This window comes from Coregonus clupeaformis, unplaced genomic scaffold, assembly GCF_020615455.1.
Source record: "Coregonus clupeaformis isolate EN_2021a unplaced genomic scaffold, ASM2061545v1 scaf0069, whole genome shotgun sequence".
NCBI classification, from domain to species: Eukaryota; Metazoa; Chordata; class Actinopteri; order Salmoniformes; family Salmonidae; genus Coregonus; species Coregonus clupeaformis.
Genome location: NW_025533524.1, coordinates 286,460 through 314,060, shown reverse-complemented (window position 1 = coordinate 314,060; position 27,601 = coordinate 286,460). Strand labels below are relative to the sequence as shown.

General features: G+C 46.9%; 1 protein-coding gene across 2 annotated transcripts; it reads left to right on the top strand.

Moving 5' to 3' along the window:
* Nucleotides 1-69: 69 nt before the first annotated feature.
* On the top strand, nt 70-26,591 carry LOC121556168 (jun dimerization protein 2). 2 transcript variants are annotated; one of them, XM_041870060.2, is made up of 5 exons: nt 70-229; nt 1,361-1,410; nt 23,118-23,390; nt 23,879-23,983; nt 25,236-26,591. In XM_041870060.2, the coding sequence occupies exons 3-5, from the start codon at nt 23,127-23,129 to the stop codon at nt 25,437-25,439; spliced, it is 573 nt and encodes a 190-aa protein (XP_041725994.1). In that variant the 5' UTR covers nt 70-229; nt 1,361-1,410; nt 23,118-23,126; the 3' UTR covers nt 25,440-26,591. The 2 variants fall into 2 exon arrangements, with proteins under 2 accessions (XP_041725994.1, XP_041725993.1); XM_041870059.2 differs by having other exon boundaries at nt 1,361-1,414.
* Nucleotides 26,592-27,601: the final 1,010 nt, after the last annotated feature.

Sequence of the window (27,601 nt, the reverse complement as noted above, 5' to 3'; positions counted from 1 at the left end):
GTTGCTATGGGTGGAGCGAACAATGTTTGTTTCTTATTCAGCCCTGCGGTGTATTTCTATCCACGCTTACGTCTGGGACGGCAGCTTCCGCATTCCCGTGCCCTCCCAGATACTGATCAGGATTTAAACGGGCTGACGCAACGACTTTTAGTCTCAAAACCTAGTTACATCCGATTCAAAAATTACACAGACACACATTATATCACCTCGGATTTTGGACCTAATACAGGTAAATTAACCTATTACTTTATTATTTCTGGCTTGGTTATGAAACTTCCACTAACTCGATTAACATATATATATTTTTTTTTTACACATGTAAAAAAATATTCTGATAAGTTTTGTTTTTATCGGTTTCTTAATCGGTTTCATAATTTTATTAGTTTACAACGAGGATATTTTACTAGTTTCAGCTTGCAACCGTGAGATTTACAGCACTTCTACTATTGTAACTTTTTCTCGTGGATTTTTATTTGATTTCATGTGCACAATAACTCTTTGTTGTTAGGTACATCGTTACAACTGACCTTTTATTCTCCATCAAACCGATACAAAGTAGCAAATGAATATCCCGTGCAGTTTCGAACACTACTGTAGAATAGATGGTAGAATGTGCGAAAATGCATTTTTCGCTGTTACATTAACGAGGCGGTGGAAGTGTTAATATTGTCCTCGCTGCCAAGTTAAACGTTATGTAAGTCTGTTATACACCAGACATTACTGTGGGCTATCGGCGGTAACCTATTTAGAACAGAAAGTCTAGAATAGACCGAAAGACATTCTTTCGTAGAATGGGGAGAAACGTTTTGCATGAGTTTTCTTGATGAGTTTATTTGTGTGGGAAAAATCTGCGAAATTGCATTCGCAGTTGTTTTACTTTGCTTTGTAGGCTACTGTAGCTGAGTAGAGGCACACAAGTTGACATGTTTCACACAGACAGGCTGATATTTCTGTTTGACTTGAAGTTACAAGGGCTAATTTTGTAAACTCATTGCCATGTTCATGGCAATTCATTAGATTATGCTTATGCTATGTTTATGATGGTCCTCTGTAGCTCAGCTGGTAGAGCACGGCGCTTGTAACGCCAAGGTAGTGGGTTCGATCCCCGGGACCACCCATACACTAAAATGTATGCACGCATGACTGTAAGTCGCTTTGGATAAAAGCGTCTGCTAAATGGCATATTATTATTATTATGATGATGATGATAAATCATTATCAGCCTCATCATCCCTTCTCACCATCATCTGCATCATTTAGAAAGTTCATATTATATATATATATATATGAAGCATGTTTATCCTATTTTGAAACAGAGGGTATATGAGTTAAAATAACTATTATTCATATGTTTTTGCAGTGTCCAAAACACTGCTCCACCATTGGTAGAAGAGGATTGCAGTCCAACTTGTGAGTAAGTAGCCGATTCAAGCCTCATCATCTTTATCAAAATGACCTTATAAAAAGGCTGCAGACATTTCCAAGCTGTGTCTGCTCTCTCTCTCTCTCTCCCTCTCTCTCTCTTTCGCTCTTCTCTCTCCCTCTCTCTCTCTCTCTCTCTCTCTCTCTCTCTCTCTCTCTCTCTCTCTCTCTCTCTCTCTCTCTCTCTCTCTCTCTTTCTCTCTCTCTCTCTTTCTCTCTGTGTTTCTCACAGTGTTTTACATGGTCTGGTTATACAGTGTTTTACATGGTCTGGTTATACAGTGTTTTACATGGTCTGGTTATACAGTGTTTTACATGGTCTGGTTATACAGTGTTTTACATGGTCTGGTTATACAGTGTTTTACATGGTCTGGTTATACAGTGTTTTACAAGGCTGTCGAGGTTCCATCAGGAAAACAAACTGCCTGGTGCAGTAGTTAATATTGTACTGGAAATGGTCTCAGTCACTGGATGTGTCTGAAATGGTACCCTATACCCTATATAGTTCACTACTTTTGACCAGGGCCCATAAGGTGTCCCATATGGTGACACAGAGGGACACAGAGCTAAAGAAAATTGAATCAAATAACATTTTATTTGTCACATGCGCCGAATACATCCTTACTGTGAAATGCTTACTTACGAGCCCTTAAACCAACAATGCAGAGTTTAAAAAAAAATGTAAGTAAGTAAGTAAAATTTGCTAAATAAACGAAAGGAGAAAATAGTAACACAATAAGTTAATAGTCAGTGTGCAGGGGTACAGGTTAGTCGAGGTAATCAAGGTAAATGTACATTTTAGTCATTTAGCAGAAGCTCTTATCCAGAGCAACTTACAGGAGCAATTAGGGTTAAGTGCCTTGCTCAAGGGCACATCGACAGATTTTACACCTAGGCGGCTCAGGGATTAGAACCAGCAACCTTTCGGTTACTGGCACAACACTCTTAACCACTAAGCTACCTGCCGCCCAATGTGCGGGGGTACGGGTTAGTCGAGGTAAATGTACATTTACATTTTAGTCATTTAGCAGACACTCTTATCCAGAGCGACTTACAGGAGCAATTAGGGTTAAGTGCCTTGCTCAAGGGCACATCGACAGATTTTTCACCTAGGCGGCTCGGGGATTAAAACCAGCGACCTTTCGGTTACTGGCACAACGCTCTTACCCACTACGCTACCTGCCGCCCTATGTACATGTAGGTAGGGGTAAAGTGACTATGCATAGATAATAAACAGCGAGTAGCAGCAGTGTATGTGAAGAGTGTGAATGTGAGTGTGTGTGTTTGTGTGTGTGTGTGTGACATCAATATGCATCTGTGTGTGTGTGTGTTGGAGAGTGTCAGTGTAGTATGTGTGAGTGCGTGGTTTGAGTCCAGTGAGTACATCGAGTCTGTGCAAGAGAGTCAGTGCAAAAAATACGAGTAAATAAAAATAAAAATAAGGGGGTCAATGTCAACTGTTCAGCTGTTCAGCTGTCTTATGGCTTGGGGGGGTAGAAGCTGTTTAGGAGCCTTTTGGTCCCAGACTTGGTGCTCAGGTTCCGCTTGTCGTGCGGTAGCAGAGAGAACAGTCTATTTTATTTATTTTTATTTCACCTTTATTTAACCAGGTAAGCCGGTTGAGAACAAGTTCTCATTTACAACTGCGACCTGGCCAAGTTAAAGCAAAGCAGTGCGATTAAAAACAACAACACAGAGTTACATATGGGGTAAAACAAAACATAAAGTCAAAGATACAAACAGAAAATCTATATACAGTGTGTGCAAATGTAGTAAGTTATGGAGGTAAGGCAATAAATAGGCCATAGTGCAAAATAGTTTCAATTAGTATTAACACTGGAATGATAGATGTGCAAAAGATGATGTGCAAATAGAGATACTAGGATGCAAATTAGCAAAATAAATAACAATATGGGGATGAGGTAGTTGGGTGGGCTAATTTCAGATGGGCTGTGTACAGGTGCAGTGATCGGTATGCTGCTCTGACAACTGACGCTTAAAGTTAGTGAGGGAGATAAGAGTCTCCAGCTTTAGAGATTTTTGCAGTTCGTTCCAGTCATTGGCAGCAGAGAACTGGAAGGAATGGCGGCCAAAGGAGGTGTTGGCTTTGGGGATGACCAGTGAGATATACCTGCTGGAGCGCAGACTACGGGTGGGTGTTGCTATGGTGACCAGTGAGCTAAAGTAAGACAGGGATTTGCCTAGCAGTGATTTATAGATGACCTGGAGCCAGTGGGTTTGGCGACGAATATGTAGTGAGGGCCAGCCAACAAGAGCGTACAGGTCACAATGGTGGGTAGTATATGGGGCTTTGGTGACAAAATGGATGGCACTGTGATAGACTACTTCCAATTTGCTGAGTAGAGTGTTGGAGGCTATTTTGTAAATGACATCGCCGAAGACAAGGATCGGTAGGATAGTCAGTTTTACGAGGGCATGTTTGGCAGCATGAGTGAAGGAGGCTTTGTTGCGAAATAGGAAGCCGATTCTAGATCTAACTTTTGATTGGAGATGCTTAATGTGAGTCTGGAAGGAGAGTTTACAGTCTAACCAGACACCTAGGTATTTGTAGTTGTCCACATACTCTAGGTCAGACCCGCCGAGAGTAGTGATTCTAGTCGGGTGGGCGGGTGCAAGCAGCGTTCGGTTGAAGAGCATGCATTTAGTTTTACTAGTGTTTAAGAGCAGTTGGAGGCTACGGAAGGAGTGTTGTATGGCGTTGAAGCTCGTTTGGAGGTTTGTTAACACAGTGTCCAATGAAGGGCCAGATGTATGTATGACTTGGGTGGCTGGAGTCTTTGACAATTTTTAGGGCCTTCCTCTGACACCGCCTGGGATAGAGGTCCTAGATGGCAGGAAGTTTGGCCCCAGTGATGTACTGGGCCGTACGCACTACCCTCTGTTGCGCCTTGCGGTCGGATGCCGAGCAGTTGCCATACCAAGTGGTGATGAAACCAGTCAGGATGCTCTCAATGGTGCAGCTGTATAACATTTTGAGGATCTGAGGTCCAATGCCAAATCTTTTCAGCCTCCCGAGGGGGAATAGGCTTTGTCGTGCCCTCTAAACTTCTGTGTTGGTGTGTTTGGACCATGATAGGATCTTAGTGATGTGGACACCAAGGAACTTGAAGCTCTTGACCTGCTCCACTACAGCCCCGTCGATGTGAACGGTGGTGTGCTCGGCCCTCCGTTTCCTGTAGTCCACGATCAGCTCATTTGTCTTGATCAGGTTGAGGGAAAAGTTTTTGTCCTGGCAACATACCGCCTATATCGTCTGTGATCAGGCCTACCACCGTTGTGTTGTCGACAAACTTAATGATGGTGTTGGAGTCGTGCGTGGCGACGCAGTCGTGGGCGAACAGGAAGTACAGGAGGGGACTAAGCACGCACCCCTGAGGGGCCCCCGCATTGAGGGTCAGCGTGGCGGATGTGTTGTTGCCTACCCTCACCACCTGGGGGCGGCCCGTCAGGAAGTCCAGGATCCAGTTGCAGAGGGAGGTGTTCAGTCCCAGGGTCCTTGGAGGGCACTATGGTGTTGAACGCTGAGCTGTAGTCAGTGAACAGCATTCTCACGTAGGTGTTCCTTTTGTCGAGTTGGGAAAGGGCAGTGTGGAGTGCAATAGAGATTGCGTCATCTGTGGATCTGTTGGGGCGGTATGCGAATTGGAGTGGGTCCAGGGTTTCTGGGATGATGGTGTTGATGTGAGCCATGACCAGCCATTCAAAGCATTACATGGCTACAGATGTGAGTGCCACAGGGCGGTAGTCATTTAGGCAGATTAACTTGGTGTTATTGGGCACAAGGACTATGTTGGTCTGCTTGAAACATGTAGGTATTACAGACTGGGTCAGGTTTGAAAATGTCAGTGAAGACACTTGCCAGCTGGTCAGCGCATGCCTTGACTACGTGTCCTGGTAATCCATCTGGCCTTGTGAATGTTAACCTGTTTAAAGGTCATACTCACATCGGCTATGGAGAGCGTGATCACACAGTCGTCCACTTTGCCTGTTTGATGGTTCGTCGGGGGGCGTAGCAGGATTTCTTATAAGCGTCCGGATTAGTGTTCTGCTCCTTGAATGAAAGCGGAAGCTCTAGCCTTTACAGTGCGGATGTTGCCTGTAATCCATGGCTTCTGGTTGGGAAATGTACGGTCACTGTGGGGACGACTACGTCGATGCGCTTATTATTGAAGCCGGGGACTGATGTGGTAAACTCCTCAATGCCATTGGATGAATCCCGGAACATATTCCAGTCTGTGCTAGCGAAACAGTCCTGTAGCTTAGCATCTTCTTCATCGGACCACTTCCATATTGAGCTCTTCACTGGACTTCCTGTTTGAGTTTTTTTGCTTGTAAGCAGGAATCAGGAGGATAGTTATGGTCAGATTTGCCAAATGTAGTGAACTATATAGGGTGCCATTTCAGCCACAGCCACTGAGTGTAAATGAGGATAGTCTACCTCATTAAGCCTGTTGCATGTTTCCCAGTCAAAGTTTGCGGCTATATTATGACGAAATGTTGTGATGTTTTTGTTCATTTTGATGTATGGCAGGTTTTTTTGGGGGGCTGTTCGAGCACACAACATTCTTTCTTGAGGCAAGTCGAAGTTCGGTTAGCCGAAGTCTACGCCCCTTTGCCAGTGATTGGTCAACAGTACTACTCCTAGTAGGGGTGGGAACTATGGACGGGATTCTTCAATGACGTATGATTACTAGTTTTCTTGAAAAATACTGCAACAAACATTTTAGTTAGATGTAAATTTGCTTGACTAAGATTTCTTCTGCAAAAACTTTGAAATGAATGACAGATTTCTTGATTTATTTTAGATTAATTTGGGCTATTTTGAGGAAATGTACTGGCTATGTTGTTGCTACGGTGGCTCAAGAGGGACAAACAACACTAACATTTCGGCTTTTTTTCTAGTTTTTCAAGCGTGAGTATGCGAGCACAGATGTTCGTTTCGCCTAGCCGAGTTCTGCTGGGAGCAAACCAAACCGCCTTTAGTCTGGTTAGGTTTGTCATTATGTATGATAACATTTCATATTAGTGGACCTGACGCATATTTGGCCTGGTCTGAATGCAGTGGACAGGGACATTCTCTTTGGACTAGCACACGTTCAGCATGTGGGCAAAGCCAAGCTTATTGTACACACTCATGGCCCCAAAAGACCCAGAGGACCAAGCGGAAAGCTCAAGAACACGTTGTTCATTCTCTGTATTACAGTAATAGACAGGACCATGCTCCACTTAGTTTTTAAGTAACTTAATTGACTGAATGTATGTAGTACCTCTGTAATATGTTCCTACAACCCTCTCATGTCTATTGAGTAACTAATATCTGCAGATCTCTGTAAGATGTAGCATGTCACTGTGTCTATGTAGGCCAGAGGTCACTGGTTGTCTGAACTCTGTAGATGCAGTAGTAGGACATCTGCATAGGGAACATACTGCTGAGGACATGCTAAAGTTAGCTATGGGGAGTGATTCATGGGTGTGTTTGTTTCTTCCTGTAAGTGTCTATGAGTGTTGAGGGGTTTAAATGCCCCAGCGCCTACCTGCCTGCCTGCCTGCCTGCCTGCCTGCCTGCCTACCTGCCTGCCTGCCTACCTGCCTGTCTGCCTGCCTACCTGCCTGCCTGCCTGTCTGTCTGTCTGTCTGTCTGTCTGTCTGTCTGTCTGTCTGCCTGCCTGCCTGCCTGCCTGCCTGCCTGCCTGCCTGCCTGCCTGCCTGCCTGCCTGCCATCCGTGGGATGGTTTCTGCATAAATGGAACACTGCTGTGGATTAATGGGGAGGGTTGGCAAGCCGGACTGAATTTGGTCTCTCTCTCTCTCTTTTTCTATTTTTCTCTCCCTCCTCTCTCTCTCTCTCTCTCTCTCTCTCTCTCTCTCTCTCTCTCTCTCTCTCTCTCTCTCTCTCTCTCTCTCTCTCTCTCTCTCTCTCTCTCTCTCTCTCTCTCTCTCTCTCTCTCTCTCTCTCTCTCTCTCTCTCTCTCTCTCTCTCTCTCTCTCTCTCTCTCTGTCTCGCTCTGGGTTTATTTTAAGTAGAAATGCCTTCCAGTGCCTTTCTCTCTGGAGAGATGGGATAGCCAAGCTGCCTGCCTGCGCCCTCCCTGCTCTCTGCTCCCTCCCTGACACTAGGCCTAGCTAACATGAATACTGTAGGAGTAGAGTATAGGACTGTTTCCCTAATGACACCCTATTCCCTTCTTAGTCTCTAAGTCAATCTACACAGCATGTATAAACACTGTAAAGAGGCTGAGAAAGCCGGACAGTATGGAAGGGAACACTCAGAAGCGAGAGGGTGTAAACTGAAAAAATAGACATTATGTAGTCACTGGAACAACATCTTTAATAGAAAACAGAAATGAATAGAAAGAAAGAGAGACAGAAAGCCGTTGAGAGGTCATTAAACGCCCTGAGACGGCAACAACACTTCTAGAACTATAGCGATTCCAGATTTCAGAATTCCTTTCTCGTGTCAACGATACAGTACCTGCTTCTGTTGTGTAGTGGTATATAACCTGGTGTATGACTATCGCTAAGTTCCAAATGGCACCCTAATCCCTACATAGTGCACTACTTTTGACCAGGGCCCATAGGGAATACGATGCCATTTCGGACACACCCTATGAAGGCGGCGCACAATTGGTCCAGCGTCGTCCGGGTTTGGCCGGTGTAGGCCGTCATTGTAAATAAGAATTTGTTCTTAACTGACTTGCCTAGTTGAATAAAGGTTAAATAAATAAAATAAAATTAGTTCTGGTTGCTGCAACTGACCACACCATTGTGGTTGTAGAGAGAGAGAGAGAGAGAGCGAGAGAGAGAGAGAGAGAGAGAGAGAGAGAGAGAGAGAGAGAGAGAGAGAGAGAGAGAGAGAGAGAGAGAGAGAGAGAGAGAGAGAGAGAGAGAGAGAGAGAGAGAGAGAGAGAGAGAGAGAGAGAGAGAGAGAGAGAGAGAGAGAGAGAGAGAGAGAGAGAGAGAGAGAGAGAGAGAGAGAGAGAGAGAGAGAGAGAGAGAGAGGAGAGAGAGAGAGAGAGAGAGAGAGAGAGAGAGAGAGAGAGAGAGAGAGAACATGCAGTCTGTCCTCTGTGGTTTAGTTGAATGATCACTGTAAACGTCTGCTGGATGCGGGGACAGTAAATGTGTGTGTGTGTGTGTGTGTGTGTGTGTGAGAGTGTGTGTGCTTGATGTGGGGAGGACAGTCTAGATGAGGAAATATTAGAGACTAAGTATGAAACATCATGGAATCCTTCTTGGCCAGAGTTACATAATCGACTGATTGCTTAAACAGAGAAAGACAGCATTAAATCTGTTTCTCAGGCTGGCTGGGGTTGTTGGCCAATGTGTTAATTTCAAGCATTGCTCAAATTGTCAAGGTTATGTTGTATAGGCGTATAGGGAACTCCATACGGCCAGATGGCTGTTTATTTTGTACTGCTGCGGTCACATTAGTCCATACCTGAATGCAGCTATTCACACAAGTTGTCTATATGGTTATGAGTGTATCTGACCATCACTCTAGTGATTATAGCCAATAGAAATTGAGATGAGTGCAAATCACTGGTTTCTCCACCCCTAGACCATCCTAGTTTCATCCAGGGGTTTCTGTCATTCTTCTCCACCCCAGACCATCCTAGTTTCATCCAGGGGTTTTTGCATTGTTTCACAGGTTTAATGCCAGTGTATGTAGAGAGAGATTCAGCCACTGATAAGCACATAGCCCAGTGCATGGGGCAGTAGTCAGCTGGTCTAAATGCTTCTGACCTCATTACAAGGTGCTTTGCATTAGTCAGGATTTGACTGGAAAATGAATTGCAAAGATGCTTGGGCTGCGTTCCAAATGTCACATTATTCTCTACAAAGTGCACTACTTTTAACCAGGACCCATATCAACCATAGGACCCATAGCAACCCATAGGACCCATAGCAACCATAGCAACCCATAGCAACCATAGCACCCATAGCAACCCATAGCAACCATAGCACCCATAGCAACCCATAGCAACCATAGGAACCATATGACCCATAGGAACCATAGGACCTATAGCAACCCATATGACCCATAGGAACCATATGACCCATAGCAACCCATATGACCCATAGGAACCATATGACCCATAGCAACCCATATGACCCATAGGAACCATATGACCCATAGGAACCATTGGACCCTTTGGACCCATAGGACCCTGGTCGAACGCAGTGCACTATATAGTTAATAGAATGCCGTTTGGGATGAAGACTTGATGATGAAGTTCCTCTCTTGGATATTAACCACATCCTGTTAGTCTCTTACGTCGTGCGATCATCATCATTTTCACATATATAAATACCAAACCCTCTACCTCCCTACCACAGAGCCAGGCTAACATTTGGCTAATGATAGCTAGCTCATGATCATAACCTAAAGGACCCATTGAATACGTTTACATGCACAGTAATAATTCGATATTAAAAACTGATTAAGGCAGTAGGCTGAGTGTGGCATTAGCCATGTAAACACCTTACTCTGCTTATCTTTAAATCGGCGTACGGTCATAATCCAAGTAGGCATACGCCAATTACAACAGCTGGTTTTCTGAGCAATCTTTCAGATTGTTAGGACATGTAAACACCTTAATCGGTGTTCCAGCGGTGTATTTGCACCAGCCGAGAGCCTCCCTCTTTAGCGCCAGTGAAGTGAGTTTGGAACAACTGAATGTAGCGTAGTAGAAGTCGTTTTCACATAGAAACTCAGAATCAAATATACTTCCCCAAAAATAACATGTTCGCTGTGGTAGAACGTTATGCGTTCATCAGAGTGCCATCAGGTAGCCTGATTCCAGATGTGTCCGTGTAAACAGGATTATTAGGGAAATCGTTCCTTCTTGCAAAGCATGTCAACGTTTTTAATCGAACTATGATATTAATCCGACAATCCACAATAATCACATTATTGTTTGCATGTAATCACACTCACTGACCATGTTGTTGGGGTACCTCTTCATCGATATAGCCTGGTCCCAGATCTGTTTGTGCCGTCCTGCCGACTCATGCATGCCAATGACCATGGGAGTTGGAAAGAGAACACAAACAGATCTGGGAACAGGCTACCATAATGAATGAATGGTGGAGGGCTGGGAATGTTCAGACACCACATCTTAAATGTGGTTTTGAGAGGCTGGTTTCCCAACATTGGGTCTGCCAAAGACAGGGTGAATGCAGCCTGTTCATCAAGCCTGATCAAACCGTGGTCAGAAAAGAAGGAGAAATGAAAGCTGTGGGCCGAGTTCCTGTTTCCTGTTCAGAACGTATACTCTTCTCACACGTTTTTCTGAGTTGAATGACTCAAGATGAACCACAACAGAGCAGAGCACATCACAGCCCTGGACAACACCGCACCATACCATACCACAACACAGCACCGGCACCATACCACAACACCGCACCATACCACAACACCACACCATACCATACCATACCACAACACCGCACCATACCATATCACAACACAGCCCTGGACAGCACCGCACCATACCACAACACCGCACCATACCATACCACAACACCGCACCATACCACAACACCTCACCATACCATACCACAACACAGCCCTGGACAGCACCGCACCATACCACAACACCGCACCATACCATACCACAACACCGCACCATACCATACCACAACACCGCACCATACCATACCACAACACCGCACCATACCATACCACAACACCGGACCATACCACAACACCGCACCATACCATACCACAACACCGGACCATACCATACCACAACACAGCCCTGGACAGCACCGCACCGCACCATACCACAACACCGCACCATACCACAACACCGCACCATACCACAACACCACACCATACCACAACACCGCACCATACCATACCACAATACCGCACCACACCATACCACAACACAGCCCTGGACAGCACCGCACCATACCACAGCACCGCACCATACCATACCACAACACCGCACCATACCATACCACAACACTGGACCATACCACAACACCATACCACAACACAGCCCTGGATAGCACCGCACCATACCACAACACCGCACCATACCACAACACCGCACCATACCATACCACAACACCGCACCATACCATACCACAACACCGCACCATACCACAACACCGCACCATACCATACCACAATACCGCACCACACCATACCACAACACAGCCCTGGACAGCACCGCACCATACCACAGCACCGCACCATACCACAACACCGCACCATACCACAACACCACACCATACCATACCACAACACCGGACCATACCACAACACCGCACCACACCATACCACAACACAGCCCTGGATAGCACCGCACCATACCACAACACCGCACCATACCACAACACCGCACCATACCATACCACAACACCGCACCATACCACAACACCAGACCATACCATACCACAACACCGCACCATACCATACCACAACACCGGACCATACCATACCACAACACCGCACCATACCATACCACAACACCGGACCATACCATACCACAACACCGCACCATACCACAACACCACACCATACCACAACACCACACCATACCATACCACAACACCACACCATACCACAACACCACACCATACCACAACACCACACCATACCACAACACCGCACCACACCATACCACAACACCGGACCATACCATACCACAACACCGCACCATACCATACCACAACGCCGCACCATACCATACCACTGACTGTACCACAGTACAACACCACACAACACAGTACAGTACAGCATCCCAGGGCCCTGGCCTTTAGGTGTCCACTTTCGTGCCGTCTGCATCTTATCCTGACTGTCCAATCCCTCCAAAGTCAAAATAATGAGGGTATGTGTAAGGCTGGACTAACTGTCCTTGTGTAGAATTAAGGGCAATTCCATGGTAACGGAATTACGCTGAGACTCCGACTTTTCACTTTAAAATGTACACTAAACAAAACCATTGTTTTCAAAGTCTAACAAACCATAGGACTCTATGCACAAGGACTGCATTTAACAATTTCCACTGAATATTTTACAAAAACACATTTACAGGAAGAACTGTGCAGATACAAAGTTTAGCAACAGAATAAAACTGAGGGAGATTTGACTGTAATTCTGTTACCAAACTTTGCATCTGCACAGTTTTCCAGTATTTCTATTACAAGTTGTACAGTTTTTTTTACTGTGTAAATTGTTCAAAGTAGTCGTTGTGCATAGAGTTGTATGGTTTGTTAAACTTTTAAATCAAAGTTTTTTTGTTTGGCATACATTTTAAAGTGAAAAATCGGCTTCTCAGCGTAATTCCGTTACCATGGAATTGCACTGAAGCCAAATTCTTCTTCTCCCCAGAGGGTTAGGAAAGAAAGCCTGGGTCAGAAACTCAACAGCACATACTGTAGCATAGATTGACTGACTGAGTGCAGAAGCAGCGTCCCAAATGGCACCCTATACACTTTATAGTGCACTACTTTTGAACAGAGCTTTATGTTTTTAAGAAGTGCACTATAGAAGGAATAGGGTGCCACTTCTCTCTCTCTCTCTCTCTCTCTCTCTCTCTCTCTCTCTCTCTTTCAGACCCCTGTCATGGTGAATGACTCTTTCAGACCCCTGTCATGGTGAATAACTCTTTCAGACCCCTGTCATGGTGAATGACTCTTTCAGACCCCTGTCATGGTGAATGACTCTTTCAGACCTCTTTTAGACCCCTGTCATGGTGAATGACTCTTTCAGACCCCTGTCATGGTGAATGACTCTTTCAGACCCCTGTCATGGTGAATGACTCTTTCAGACCCCTGTCATGGTGAATGACTCTTTTAGACCCCTGTCATGGTGAATGACTCTTTCAGACCCCCTGTCATGGTGAATGACTCTTTTAGACCCCCTGTCATGGTGAATGACTCTTTCAGACCCCCTGTCATGGTGAATGACTCTTTCAGACCCCTGTCATGGTGAATGACTCTTTCAGACCCCCTGTCATGGTGAATGACTCTTTTAGACCCCTGTCATGGTGAATGACTCTTTCAGACCCCCTGTCATGGTGAATGACTCTTTTAGACCCCTGTCATGGTGAATGACTCTTTCAGACCCCCTGTCATGGTGAATGACTCTTTTAGACCCCTGTCATGGTGAATGACTCTTTCAGACCCCCTGTCATGGTGAATGACTCTTTCAGACCCCTGTCATGGTGAATGACTCTTTTAGACCCCTGTCATGGTGAATGACTCTTTCAGACCCCCTGTCATGGTGAATGACTCTTTTAGACCCCTGTCATGGTGAATGACTCTTTCAGACCCCCTGTCATGGTGAATGACTCTTTCAGACCCCTGTCATGGTGAATGACTCTTTCAGACCCCCTGTCATGGTGAATGACTCTTTTAGACCCCTGTCATGGTGAATGACTCTTTCAGACCCCCTGTCATGGTGAATGACTCTTTCAGACCGTGACTTAACCTGTCTGCAGGCAGAAAGCTTTGGGCTTTACTGCAAGCCTTTTAGTTGCAAATATAGCCATGCGCTAACGATGGCCCATGCTAGGGTATTGATGGTAGAAGACTCTGGGGCTGCCAGGCTAGGGTATTGATGTTAGAAGACTCTGGGAATGTGTCCCAAATGGCACCCTATTCCCTATATAGTGCACTACTTTTGACCAGAGCCCTATGGGTACTATGTAGGGAATAGGGTGCCACTTGAGACACAGACAGCTGAATTCCTCAGCCTTGGATTGGAGCAGCTAATTGGCCACAGGAATGGTGCAGGAAATGGACCCATTTTTGTCGACCTGAAGATATGTTAGTGGAGAAAACCAGAGCTTCCAGACATATAAATATATATACACACACACACACACACACACACACACACACACACACACACACTGGCACATGTCTGAGTGCACACACACTTACAAACACACACACAGGCACACGAAGGCAAACACACACACACACACACACACACACACACACACACACACTGGCACATGTCTGAGTGCACACACACTTACAAACACACACACAGGCACACGAAGGCAAACACACACACACACACACACACACACACACACACACACACACGTAGCATGCACACACACTACAACCTTTAGACCTACACACAGCCACGGCTCATACGCGACTGGTCTTGGGTGTAGGCCAGCTAGTCAGGACCTGCCTTGAGTGCAGTTCTATTTCCTGACTAATACGTGACATTTCCTCTCCCACCCTGACCGTGCTGTGTGTTTGGCTTCTCCTGAGGCCCCTCAGTCGACTAGGCAGTTCTGGAAAGCAGAAATGTCTGCCCTGCCCTGCTTTGCCCTGCTCTGTGTGGCTGTCTTTGTCTGTCTGGGGGTACAGTATGTTCGGCTGTGTGTGTGTGTGTGTGTGTGTGTGTGTGTGTGTGTGTGTGTGTGTGTGCGCCATGGTTTTTCTGCTTGACTGCGAGAATACAGAGAAGGTGTTGCATCATCAAACACTGACCACTAATCCTGGCAGTATGCCGCCCGCCCGCCTGGCGACACAAACTGAGAAAATACGAGAACCCCCCCTCCTTTTGAAAGGGGAATGGTAAAGCCCCTTCCGAGAACCCCCCTCCTTTTGAAAGGGGAATGGTAAAGCCCCTTCTGTAAAGCCCCTTCTGACCCTCTGGCTTTTAGGAACCATTACTTCGCTGCAGAAAATGCCCCATTTAGCTTTCTTGAGTAAAACAATTGAGAGAAGAAAGAAGGTATTGAGGGAAGAAAGAAGGTACAGTGAGGGAAAAAAGTATTTGATCCCCTGCTGATTTTGTACGTTTGCCCACTGACAAAGAAATTATCAGTCTATAATTTTAATGCTAGGTTTATTTGAACTGTGAGAGACAGAATAACAACAAAAAAATCCAGAAAAACGCATGTCAAAAATGTTATAAATTGATTTGCATTTTAATGAGGGAAATAAGTATTTGACCCCCTCTCAATCAGAAAGATTTCTGGCTCCCAGGTGTCTTTTATACAGGTAACGAGGCTGGAATGGGCTACAAGACAATCGCCAAGCAGCTTGGTGAGAAGGTGACAACAGTTGGTGCGATTATTCGCAAATGGAAGAAACACAAAAGAACTGTCAATCTCTCTCGGCCTGGGGCTCCATGCAAGATCTCACCTCGTGGAGTTGCAATGATCATGAGAACGGTGAGGAATCAGCCCAGAACTACACGGGAGGATCTTGTCAATGATCTCAAGGCAGCTGGGACCATAGTCACCAAGAAAACAATTGGTAACACACTACGCCGTGAAAGACTGAAATCCTGCAGCACCCGCAAGGTCCCCCTGCTCAAGAAAGCACATATACATGCCCGTCTGAAGTTTGCCAATGAACATCTGAATGATTCAGAGGAGAACTGGGTGAAAGTGTTGTGGTCAGATGAGACCAAAATGGAGCTCTTTGGCATCAACTCAACTCGCTGTGTTTGGAGGAGGAGGAATGCTGCCTATGACCCCAAGAACACCATCCCCACCGTCAAACATGGAGGTGGAAACATTATGCTTTGGGGGTGTTTTTCTGCTAAGGGGACAGGAGAACTTCACCGCATCAAAGGGACGATGGACGGGGCCATGTACCGTCAAATCTTGGGTGAGAACCTCCTTCCCTCAGCCAGGGCATTGAAAATGGGTCGTGGATGGGTATTCCAGCATGACAATGACCCAAAACACACGGCCAAGGCAACAAAGGAGTGGCTCAAGAAGAAGCACATTAAGGTCCTGGAGTGGCCTAGCCAGTCTCCAGACCTTAATCCCATAGAAAATCTGTGGAGGGAGCTGAAGGTTCGAGTTACCAAACGTCAGCCTCAAAACCTTAATGACTTGGAGAAGCTCTGCAAAGAGGAGTGGGACAAAATCCCTCCTGAGATATGTGCAAACCAGGTGGCCAACTACAAGAAACGTCTGACCTCTTCGATTGCCAACAAGGGTTTTGCCACCAAGTACTAAGTCATGTTTTGCAGAGGGGTCAAATACTTATTTCCCTGTGTGTTCGTTATTGGAAATGTTGTTTATCTAGCATATTTGTTTCCTTTGGAACAGCAGTGGCACAGCTCCCTTCCTCAGACGACGTAGCCCTCCCGGAATAGGCTCCTCAGCGTCTTCAGGAAGAAAATGGCCGCCACAGACATTGGAGCTTTTGCCCGTGGTGAAGTTGTCTCGTCGGATGTTGATCACCCACTTCTTTCGTAGCTCATCATTGGCAGGGAAAGAGTGGAATGACAGACTGGAGAATTTGGCAGAGGAGCTGCACACAGCAATGTTCTGAGGAGCTAACCTCTCTTCTCTGAAACGTTACCCGTTACGTCTTTCTTCATGGTGCACGTTTTGATCCTCTTCGTGGTTATTTTCCGACAGCTAACGACGTTAGCAAACTTTACCGTTAGCGTCAGCACCCGTTGCCGTCGTTGGCTAACATTAACAGTTGAATTTGAAAATGCTAAATTTGAAGAAACAAACTAACTAGCTAGCTAGCCAACTAACGAAACACACAACGCTAATTATGCTATACTACTTATACTACTATTATATACAAAAATGCACTTAAATATATATATATATATATATATATAATACTTCTAGCAATGCTAATATATGACCAACGGCTAAAAACAGACAACCTGGAAGGAGTGTATCTTGGCAGTCCTCCCCTCATCCCTAACCCCCTCTGCAGGGAGGGAGGGAGGGAGGGAGGGAGGGAGGGAGGGAGAGAGATTTTGTGTCTGACAGATTTTCAGCAGGCAGCTAGGGCTGTCTTGAGGGAGGGAGATGTTGTGTCTGACAGATTCTGTCCTGTTCCTTTTCTTCTCCAGTGTCCCCTGCCAAGAGCACAGTAAAGGGGGTCAACAAGGCAGGCAGGCGGGCAGGGAGCAGACAGGCAGGAGGCAGGCAAGCAGGAGGCAGACAGGCAGGAGGCAGGCAGGCAGGAGGCTGACAGGCAGGAGTTAGGCAGGCAGGAGGCAGGCAGGAGGCAGGCAGGAGGCAGACAGAATACAGTAGGCCTGGCTAGGCATTTAGGCATGGCTAGTTATTTAGGCATGGCAGGTTATTTAGGCCTGGCTAGGTGTTTAGGCCTGGCTAGGTAGGCCTGGCTAGTTATTTAGGCCTGGCTAGGTGTTTAGGCCTGGCTAGTTATTTAGGCCTGGCTAGTTATTTAGGCCTGGCTAGGTGTTTAGACCTGGCTAGTTATTTAGGCCTGGCTAGGTGTTTAGGCCTGGCTAGTTATTTAGGCCTGGCTAGTTATTTAGGCCTGGCTAGGTGTTTAGACCTGGCTAGTTATTTAGGCCTGGCTAGGTGTTTAGGCCTGGCTAGTTATTTAGGCCTGGCTAGTTATTTAGGCCTGGCTAGGTGTTTAGGCCTGGCTAGGTGTTTAGGCCTGGCTAGGTGTTTAGGCCTGGCTAGTTATTTAGGCCTGGCTAGGTGTTTAGACCTGGCTAGTTATTTAGGCCTGGCTAGGTGTTTAGGCCTGGCTAGTTATTTAGGCCTGGCTAGGTGTTTAGACCTGGCTAGTTATTTAGGCCTGGCTAGGTGTTTAGGCCTGGCTAGTTATTTAGGCCTGGCTAGTTATTTAGGCCTGGCTAGGTGTTTAGGCCTGGCTAGTTATTTAGGCCTGGCTAGGTGTTTAGACCTGGCTAGTTATTTAGGCCTGGCTAGTTATTTAGGCCTGGCTAGTTATTTAGGCCTGGCTAGGTGTTTAGGCCTGGCTAGTTATTTAGGCCTGGCTAGTTATTTAGGCCTGGCTAGTTATTTAGACCTGGCTAGGTGTTTAGGCCTACTTCAATCAGTGAAAATGAATGGTATGAGATAAGGAAAGGAAACTAACATCTATACATTTATTAAAACTTTATTCATCATAATCTCCTGAGAGGATGAAGCAGAGAACGGGTCATCGGTAATCGGTAAACTTTGCTAACTTGGTCTCAGACCATTTGTCACACAGTAACTCCGTCTCTCCCTCCCTCACTCACTCCAAACACAGAATGCTGTGAGACCAGCTCGTGCCTGGGTGGAGTCCCTTAGAATAGGGCTCTCTCTCTCCCTCTCTCTCTCTCTCTCTCTCCTCTCTCTCTCTCTCTCTCTCTCTCTCTCTCTCTCTCTCTCTCTCTCTCTCTCTCTCTCTCTCTCTCTCTCTCTCTCTCTCTCTCTCTGTCTCTGTCTCTCTCTCTCTCCCCCCCTCTCTCTCTCTCTCTCTCTCTCTCTCTCCCTCTCTCTCTCTCTCTCTCTCTCTCTCTCTCTCTCTCTCTCTCTCTCTCTCCCTCTCTCTTTCTCTCTCTTTCTGGCTTTTGTAATAAACGGTGCCTTTGAGTCCTGGCGATATTTTGCTAAGAAAGGACCCCAGTCTTGCAGTGTAGTCAGTCAGGAACAGGGTGTGTGTCCCAAATGCCACCTTATTCTCTATATAGTGCACTACTTTCGACTACTGTCCCTGGTCAAAAGTAGCGCCCTATATATGGAATAGGGTGCCATTTGGGACACATGCAGGCAGTCAGCTGGTCAGCCCCACCGGCAGCACACAGTCAGCTGTCCTGTCCTGCTCACCTCACGGTCAGAGCATGTGAGCGGAGTTGAGTTGAGAGGTCGGGAATATCCCACTCATGGAGCTCCACGTCCTTTCCAACCGCTCCGCTATAAAAAAAAAACTGCTCAGCGCTCACAGGAAATAAAAACTGCTGCTCCAAGTATTGAAACCAAACCATATGATTTTAATGAAAATGGTTTTAATAAACAACAGAAAAAGGTGACTGTAAGGGGCACTCATCATTTCAAATAGGCTACATGTCATATTAAACAGCATATAAACACTCTAAATAGGGCAGGAGCCATACAGGAAGCCTAAGAAGGAACGAAAATGTATTTATTAGGCTATATTATTTCAATTATTTCAAGGCTATAGCCTATAAAGAAATACATTGTGAAGCATTTTCGAGTGCAACACAATAGGCTGGTATGGACATAAAGGGCTCAGCATTTAAAAAAACATTTAGTTGTATTAAATCATTATAGTCTATAAATTGCACATATAGGCTGTGACTTAATTATAATTAAATACAAATTAAACTGAAAAATGCCTTATTAGGCTCCATCCATACAGTGCCTTTTGAAATCATTTTTTTAGAAACATGAGTTTGTCCAGTCTGTGGATACAGGCTCATGCGATGGTGCCTGGAGAGCCGGCCAGCAGCGGAGAAAACCCTCTCAGAGCATGCAGAGGCACTGGGGATGTTAAACACCCTTCGGGTCACTCTTGCCAGGATGGGCAGGGATGCATATTTTTTTATTTTATTTTTTTGTAGGTAGGCCTAAATTATTTTAGGTAAAATAACCCAATCAAAACGGGAAGCTCCATGAAAGAGGTAATATACCAGGCTTATTGGGTCAAAATCAATGATGGCCTATTGCCTAGGTAATAGAACGAAAATGAACAAAACTTTTAAAGAGATCTGATTTTTAGTTTTTATAAATATTTTGCTACCGTGACACACATAGCTAGCCAGCCACCTCGTTCCTTACTGTTAGCATGTGCACGTAGTAAGTACACCAACATGCTTTCAGGATTTACCCCATATGTAACTCTGTGTTGTTGTTTTTATCGCACTGCTTTGCTTTATCTTGGCCAGGTCGCAGTTGTAAATGAGAACTTGTTCTCAACTGGCTTACCTGGTTAAATAAAGGTTAAATACATTTATTTATTTATTAATTTATGTATTTTCAGGTTCCACAGTGATTGTTTAGTTGTGGACACTACATCACCTCACTCCATCTCTTGCTCTTGGTCCTCATCTTTGTAAGTCACCTTGATTTAGCGCCTGTGTGTTTTATCAGTTTCTTTATGAACATATTTAGTGAACTCCATGACAGCAGCTAAAGCAAAGGGCTATAGCAGCACACAAGCAGACTACAAATGCATGCTGAGCAAATTGGGAACGCTGCGCTCTGCTCACATACTCTGCTCACAACACAGGTCTTTGCTGAAAGAACGCACTTCATCACCAGATAAAGTTGGTGTCCTGTACTTTCCCTCTCCTCCTAAACCCAAATCAGATCTGTTCCTCTGAGAATGCAGGGATGGACAGAGAGCAGGGCTCAGATTGCACTGTTCCTTGAGCAACATTTGTTTTCTATTTGGCCATCAGGAATTTTCCACAGCACAGTCCTGGTTCATTAGAGAAATGTATTCATTCTGCTGCCACTACCTCTAGGCCTGGTCTGTACAGGCTCTGTTTCTCTCTCTTTCTCTTCCCTTCGTTTTTCCTTGATTGCGTTGAGAAGTCCTGTGGTCAAACTCTTGAAAATTGCCCGCAATCGTTGAAAGAAAAAAATAAAGGGATGGTATGCAATGCATGATGGATCATAGTCAAAGCCTGAACATGGAGCCAAGATACAAATGAAGGTGAACATTCCAGGGTAGAATTCAGCTAAATCCAGTCTGTCAATTCTGTTAAAAGGCTGTCTGTCGAGGAAATGAGGAATAGCTTTAAAACTGTGAGGAAAGGAGACAGACACAGGGACATGAATAAGGCTCGTAAGAAGACCCTATAGCATTGGACAATAAATTAGCTGGATCTAACAATCTTCTCCCCTCTCCATCTCCTCCCCTCTCCCTCTCCTCCCCTCTCCCTCTCCTCCCCTCTCCCTCTCCTCTCCTCTCCCTCTCCTCCCCTCCCCTCTCCATCTCCTCCCTTCTCCCTCTCTTCCCCTCTCCCTCTCCTCCCCTCTCCCTCTCCTCCCCTCCCCTCTCCATCTCCTCCCTTCTCCCTCTCCTCCCCTCTCCTCTCCCTCTTCTCCCCTCTCCATCTCCTCCCTCTCCATCCCTCCCTCTCCCTCTCCTCCCTCTCCTCTCCCTCTCCTCCCCTCTCCATCTCCTCCCTCTCCCTCTCCTCCCTCTCCCTCTCCTCCCCTCTCCATCTCCTCCCCTCTCCCTCTCCTCCCCTCTCCCTCTTCTCCCCTCTCCATCTCCTCCCCTCTCCATCTCCTCCCCTCTCCCTCTCCTCCCCTCTCCATCTCCTCCCCTCTCCCTCTCCTCCCCTCTCCTCTCCCTCTCCTCCCCTCTCCATCTCCTCCCCTCTCCCTCTCCTCCCCTCTCCCTCTCCTCCCCTCTCCATCTCCTCCCCTCTCCCTCTCCTCCCCTCTCCCTCTTCTCCCCTCTCCATATCCTCCCTCTCTCCCTCTCCTCCCTCTCCTCTCCCTCTCCTCCCCTCTCCTTCTCCTCTCCTCCCCTCTCCTCCCTTCTCCCTCTCCTCCCCTCTCCCTCTCCTCCCCTCTCCCTCTCCTCCCCTCTCCATCTCCTCCCCTCTCCCTCTCCTCCCCTCTCCATCTCCTCCCCTCTCCCTCTCCTCCCCTCTCCCTCTCCTCCCCTCTCCATCTCCTCCCCTCTCCCTCTCCTCCCCTCTCCATCTCCTCCCCTCTCCCTCTCCTCCCTCTCCCTCTCCTCCCTCTCCATCTCCTCCCCTCTCCCTCTCCTCCCTCTCCATCTCCTCCCCTCTCCCTCTCCTCCCTCTCCCTCTCCTCCCTCTCCCTCTCCCCTCCCCTCTCCTCCCTCTCCCTCTCCTCTCCTCCCCTCTCCATCTCCTCCCTCTCCCTCTCCTCTCCTCTCCCTCTCCTCCCTCTCCATCTCCTCCCTCCTCCCCTCTCCCTCTCCTCCCCTCTCCATCTCCCTCCCCTCTCCCTCTCCTCCCCTCCCTCTCCTCCCTCTCCTCTCCCTCTCCCTCTCCTCCCTCTCCCTCTCCTCCCTCTCCATCTCCTCCCCTCTCCCTCTCCTCCCTCTCCTCTCCTCCCTCTCCCCTCTCCTCCCCTCTCCCTCCTCCCCTCTCCCTCTCCTCCCCTCTCCCTCTCCTCCCCTCTCCCTCTCCTCCCCTCTCCATCTCCTCCCCTCTCCCTCTCCTCCCCTCTCCATCTCCTCCCCTCTCCCTCTCCTCCCCTCTCCTCCTCTCCTCCTCTCCCTCTCCTCCCTCTCTCCTCTCCCTCCTCCCTCCCTCTCCCTCCCTCTCCCTCTCCTCCCTCTCCCTCTCCTCCCTCTCCCTCTCCTCCCCTCTCCTCTCCTCCCCTCTCCATCTCCTCCCCTCTCCCTCTCCTCCCCTCTCCCTCTCCTCCCCTCTCCCTCTCCTCCCCTCTCCCTCTCCTCCCCTCTCCATCTCCTCCCCTCTCCCTCTCCTCCCCTCTCCCTCTCCTCCCTCTCCATCTCCTCCCCTCTCCCTCTCCTCCCTCTCCTCTCCTCTCCTCCCTCTCCCTCTCCCTCCCTCTCCCTCTCCTCCCTCCCTCTCCCTCTCCTCCTCTCTCCATCTCCTCCCCTCTCCATCTCCTCCCCTCTCCATCTCCTCCCCTCTCCATCTCCTCCCTCTCCATCTCCTCCTCTCTCCCTCTCCTCTCCTCTCCTCCCCTCTCCCTCCTCCCTCTCCCTCTCCTCCCCTCTCCATCTCCTCCCTCTCCATCTCCTCCCCTCTCCCTCTCCTCCCCTCTCCCTCTCCTCCCTCTCCATCTCCTCCCCTCTCCATCTCCTCCCCTCTCCATCTCCTCCCCTCTCCCTCTCCTCCCCTCTCCATCTCCTCCCCTCTCCATCTCCTCCCCTCTCCCTCTCCTCCCCTCTCCATCTCCTCCCCTCTCCCTCTCCTCCCCTCTCCATCTCCTCCTCTCTCCCTCTCTTCCTCTCTCCCTGTCTCGCTCCCTTCATAGCTGTGGTGTATGGTGGCTGGGTGTGACATGATGCCCGGCCAGATCCTTGACCCCTCCCTGACGGCCGGCTCCTTGCCCAGCCTGGGCCCACTGGCGGGCATCTCTGCCACTACACTCACCGATCAGCTCAAACTGGCACAGGACATCTCTGCCACCATGCTCACCGATCAGCTAAAACTGGCACAGGACTTCAGGAACCTGGGCGCCATGTTGTCACCGCTGCATTTCCTGGGACGGCTGGGGAAGAGGCCCCTCACTGCTATCAAGGGAGAGGTGAGGAGGGGGAGTGGGAAGAGGGGGAGGGGTGGAGGATGGGGGGAGGGTGAGGAGGAGGGGGAGGAGGAGGGGGAGGGGGGGAGAGGGGGGCTGAGGGGGAGAGGGGGAGAGGAGGATGTTGATCATTTGGAGGCCATGTTCTGTTTGTTATGTATGGTGGACTGTTGAAAACTGGACCAGCCTACTAACTTTTAGCTCCACCAAGTGGGCAATTTCAGAAGTAGTTTAGATGTTACACAACTTAACCATTTCAATCTGGGGTTCTCTTCAACTATTCACTTTTGCCTCCAAGATGGCAAGCACAGGTATCAAACAGAGGCACAGTTATCTGAAAGTCACATATAAAACAGAAAGTATGAAAAAAAAACAGGAGTAAAAACGGACAGGAAAGACAGAAAGCCAGGATTGTCATGACTATGTTTAATAACATACGGGCCTTGGAAAAGGTCACCGTTAGCTGATCACAGCACCTCTTCTCCCTGCAGATGGACGAGGACGATGAGAGGAGGAAACGGAGGAGGGATAAAAACAAAGTGGCAGCAGCACGATGTCGGAACAAGAAGAAGGAGAGAACAGACTTCCTCCAAAGGGTCAGTCGCTTTTTCTTTTTCACAGTGGCGGCAGAGTTCTTTATTTATACCTGGGGTGTTCTTTGCGAATTGGCTGTAGAAGATGGAATAGATAGTATGATTACTTATGAATGATTAGTGAAGCATCTACAGTGAGGGGAAAAAAGTATTTGATCCCCTGCTGATTTTGTATGTTTGCCCACTGACAAAGAAATGATCAGTCTATAATTTTAATGGTCTACAACTTCACCGCATCAAAGGGACGATGGACGGGGCCAAGTACCGTCAAATCTTGGATGAGAACCTCCTTCCCTCAGCCAGGGCATTGAAAATGGGTCGTGGATGGGTATTCCAGCATGACAATGACCCAAAACACACGGCCAAGGCAACAAAGGAGTGGCTCAAGAAAAAGCACATTAAGGTCCTGGAGTGGCCTAGCCAGTCTCCAGACCTTAATCCCATAGAAAATCTGTGGAGGGAGCTGAAGGTTCGAGTTGCCAAACGTCAGCCTCGAAACCTTAATGACTTGGAGAAGATCTGCAAAGAGGAGTGGGACAAAATCCCTCCTGAGATGTGTGCATACCTGGTGGCCAACTACAAGAAACGTCTGAGCTCTGTGATTGCCAACAAGGGTTTTGCCACCAAGTACTAAGTCATATTTTGCAGAGGGGTCAAATACAAATCAATTTATAACATTTCTTACATGCATTTTTCTGAATTTTGTTGTTGTTATTCTGTCTCTCACTGTTCAAATAAACCTACCATTAAAATTATAGACTGATCATGTCTTTGTCAGTGGACAAATGTGCCACTAGAGATCCTGGTTCGAGTCTGGGCTCTGTCGCAGCCGGCCGCGACCGGGAGACCCATGGGGCGGCGCACAATTGGCCCAGCGTCGTCAAGGTTAGGGGCGGAGTTGGCCGGCAGGGATGTTCTTGTCCCATCGCGCACTAGAGACTCCTGTGGCGGGCCGGGCGCAGTGCACGCTGACACGGTCGCCAGGCGTGTTTCCTCCGACACGTTGGTGCGGCTGGCTTCCGGGTTAAGCAGGCAGCGCGGCTTATGTTTCGGGGGACGCACGGCTCTCGACCTTCGCCTCTCCCGTGTCCGAACGGGAGTTGCAGCGATGGGACAAGACTGTAACTTCCAATTGGGGAGATTTTTTTATTTTTTTTATACAAAAATAAAATACAAATAAGATAAAGTGTTCTTAAATAAAGGCTAAATAAATGAGTTAACAGTATAGCGCCTCCCCTCTCTGTCCTCCCTGTAGGAGTCGGAGCGTCTGGAAGTGGTGAACTCTGACCTGAAGGCCCAGATCGAGGAGCTGAGGATGGAGAGACAGCAGCTAATGGTCATGCTCAACCTCCACCGCCCCACCTGCATCGTCCGCACTGACAGCGTCAAGACCCCCGAGAGCGAGGCCAACCCCTTGCTAGAACACCTGGCCGCTGAAAAGCTGACCGCCTCCAAGTGAAACCACAAGGGGGAAACAGAAACCGAAGTGCGGGAAGGATAGAATCCGCCAAAAAACAACTGTCATCATCATCATGAATGGTGGCCATTTTGAACAATTCTAAAATCAACTGCCGCTTTTGTTGTTGAAGCACATATATACTGTCTTGAGCTCAAAGCTGGAGACTTGTTGAGACTCTTGTCTGTCTTTGCCCCAAGGACCTGGGGTTGTTAGGGTTCCGTTGCCTCGGTAACACCTTGGTAATGTTACCTGAGCGGGCTCTGAGGGAAGAGGGAGGAGCCTAGCGCCCAACCCAGTTATCTCAGCATCAATAATAAGTGTTGTTTGTTTTTGAAACCCAGTCAGTGCCTCACAGTTTACTTACTGCAACCAACCATCATCACAATAAAGGACAGATGGAAGAAGGTAGAAAGTGGAAACTATAATGTTGAAGAGGAAACACTAAGATCAATCATTCTAATGCTTTGTTGCCGGCACTTATCAGCACTGAGACAAACAAAAGGGTTGTTGTTGTTGTTGTTGTTGTGATATTCTAAACATGTATAACGGTAGAGGCACACAGGTGTAGCCAGCCAGCGTTCTGCAGTTTGCCAGTGTACTGTAAACCATGTTTAAATATACAGGTGTAATAGTATTATTGATATGTCCATTACATGCATTCAGTGTATACTAAGTTGGAACATAGAGTTGTTTTGTATTTTCTAATACAATGGCGATTTTTTTTTTGTGATTTTTTTATTTTTATATCCTCTGCCTTGACGATGGCAGTATCCGGTTGATCCGACTTGTGGTGACGCTGGCGTCATAAATAAAAGCACATATAAACTATATGAAATAATGTTTACACTCCTGTTGTTATAAAAAGGCCTTGTTGCTTCAATGTCTGTCTTTCAATGTGCTTATTTTATACCGTTTTATATATAAACGACATATATTATTATGAAATGCTCTGTGTTGTTCTAATCACTCGATGTGATTTTGCATTTTTACATCTCAGTCAGTCTGTCCAGTTCTATTTTTCTATATGAATATTGCGCTGTTCGTTTAGCAGCTGTGAAAACTAAACAATCATTATTTACAGCTGAGCAATATCTCTCAATGACTTATGTATGACTTTTGTACCCCCCCAAATACATTATATTTGTCAAACTACGTTACGACTTTCATTCTTGATCTATTTGCATGAGGGTGCTACTGTCGCAGTGTTTGCAGCGTGGTTGTGTCCGCCCCTTTTACGATGACACACCCCTCTCTATTGTCATTGGTTGAACTAATTGCACAGTTCGTCTACATAGCCTGGTTCAAGCGTTCATGACATCACCCTGAAGATGACACAGTGATGCCCAAACCGGTGGTGGTTTCCCAATAACTGACTGGGAGCAACTCTATTGTTCTAGCCTACAGTTTACTCACTGTTAGTTAGTCAGCACCTCTACTAACTGTTTTGAGGGTACGCCAGCTCATGCTTCTCAATAGACTGTGTCAGTAAACACAAATATTCAATGAAAGATGAAGAACAGAGAAGTTTGACAATGATCAATGTATTCTTTATTTGATGCCATCAATCAAGTTTATGTGACTCCTGGTAGTAGATGGTTAAGTGATAGACTCCTGGTAGTAGATAGGTTAAGTGATAGACTCCTGGTAGTAGATGGTTAAGTGATAGACTCCTGGTAGTAGATGGTTAAGTGATAGACTCCTGGTAGTAGAGGGTTAAGTGATAGACTCCTGGTAGTAGATAGTTAAGTGATAGACTCCTGGTAGTAGATGGTTAAGTGATAGACTCCTGGTAGTAGAGGGTTAAGTGATAGACTCCTGGTAGTAGATGGTTAAGTGATAATGAAACAGGATAAAAAAAAAAAACATGCATCATTAGAGAAGAGCAACAGACAATTATTTACAATGACATCAACATGAATAACGACATATATATAACGGCAATATCAATATCAACGATAATATCAACAGTAACCAAATCTACCAATACTACCATTATTGGCATACTATTGGCATACTATTGGGATACTATTGGGATACTATTGCTACCATTATTGGTATTTTGGCTCACCCCAGTTTGCGCCCTCCCTTGAAACACATCTACATAAGGCTCTTTGGCCGATTTGGTTACTATTGATGTTGATTAATGTATAATATTCATAATG

Excerpts from the sequence above, each read along its gene's own strand:
- LOC121556168 (XM_041870060.2), top strand. The coding sequence starts at position 23,127 with ATGGTGGCTGGGTGTGACATGATGCCCGGCCAGATCCTTGACCCCTCC. Across the intron at positions 23,391-23,878 it reads TCACTGCTATCAAGGGAGAG|ATGGACGAGGACGATGAGAG; the intron begins GTGAGGAGGGGG and ends TTCTCCCTGCAG. Across the intron at positions 23,984-25,235 it reads GAACAGACTTCCTCCAAAGG|GAGTCGGAGCGTCTGGAAGT; the intron begins GTCAGTCGCTTT and ends TCCTCCCTGTAG.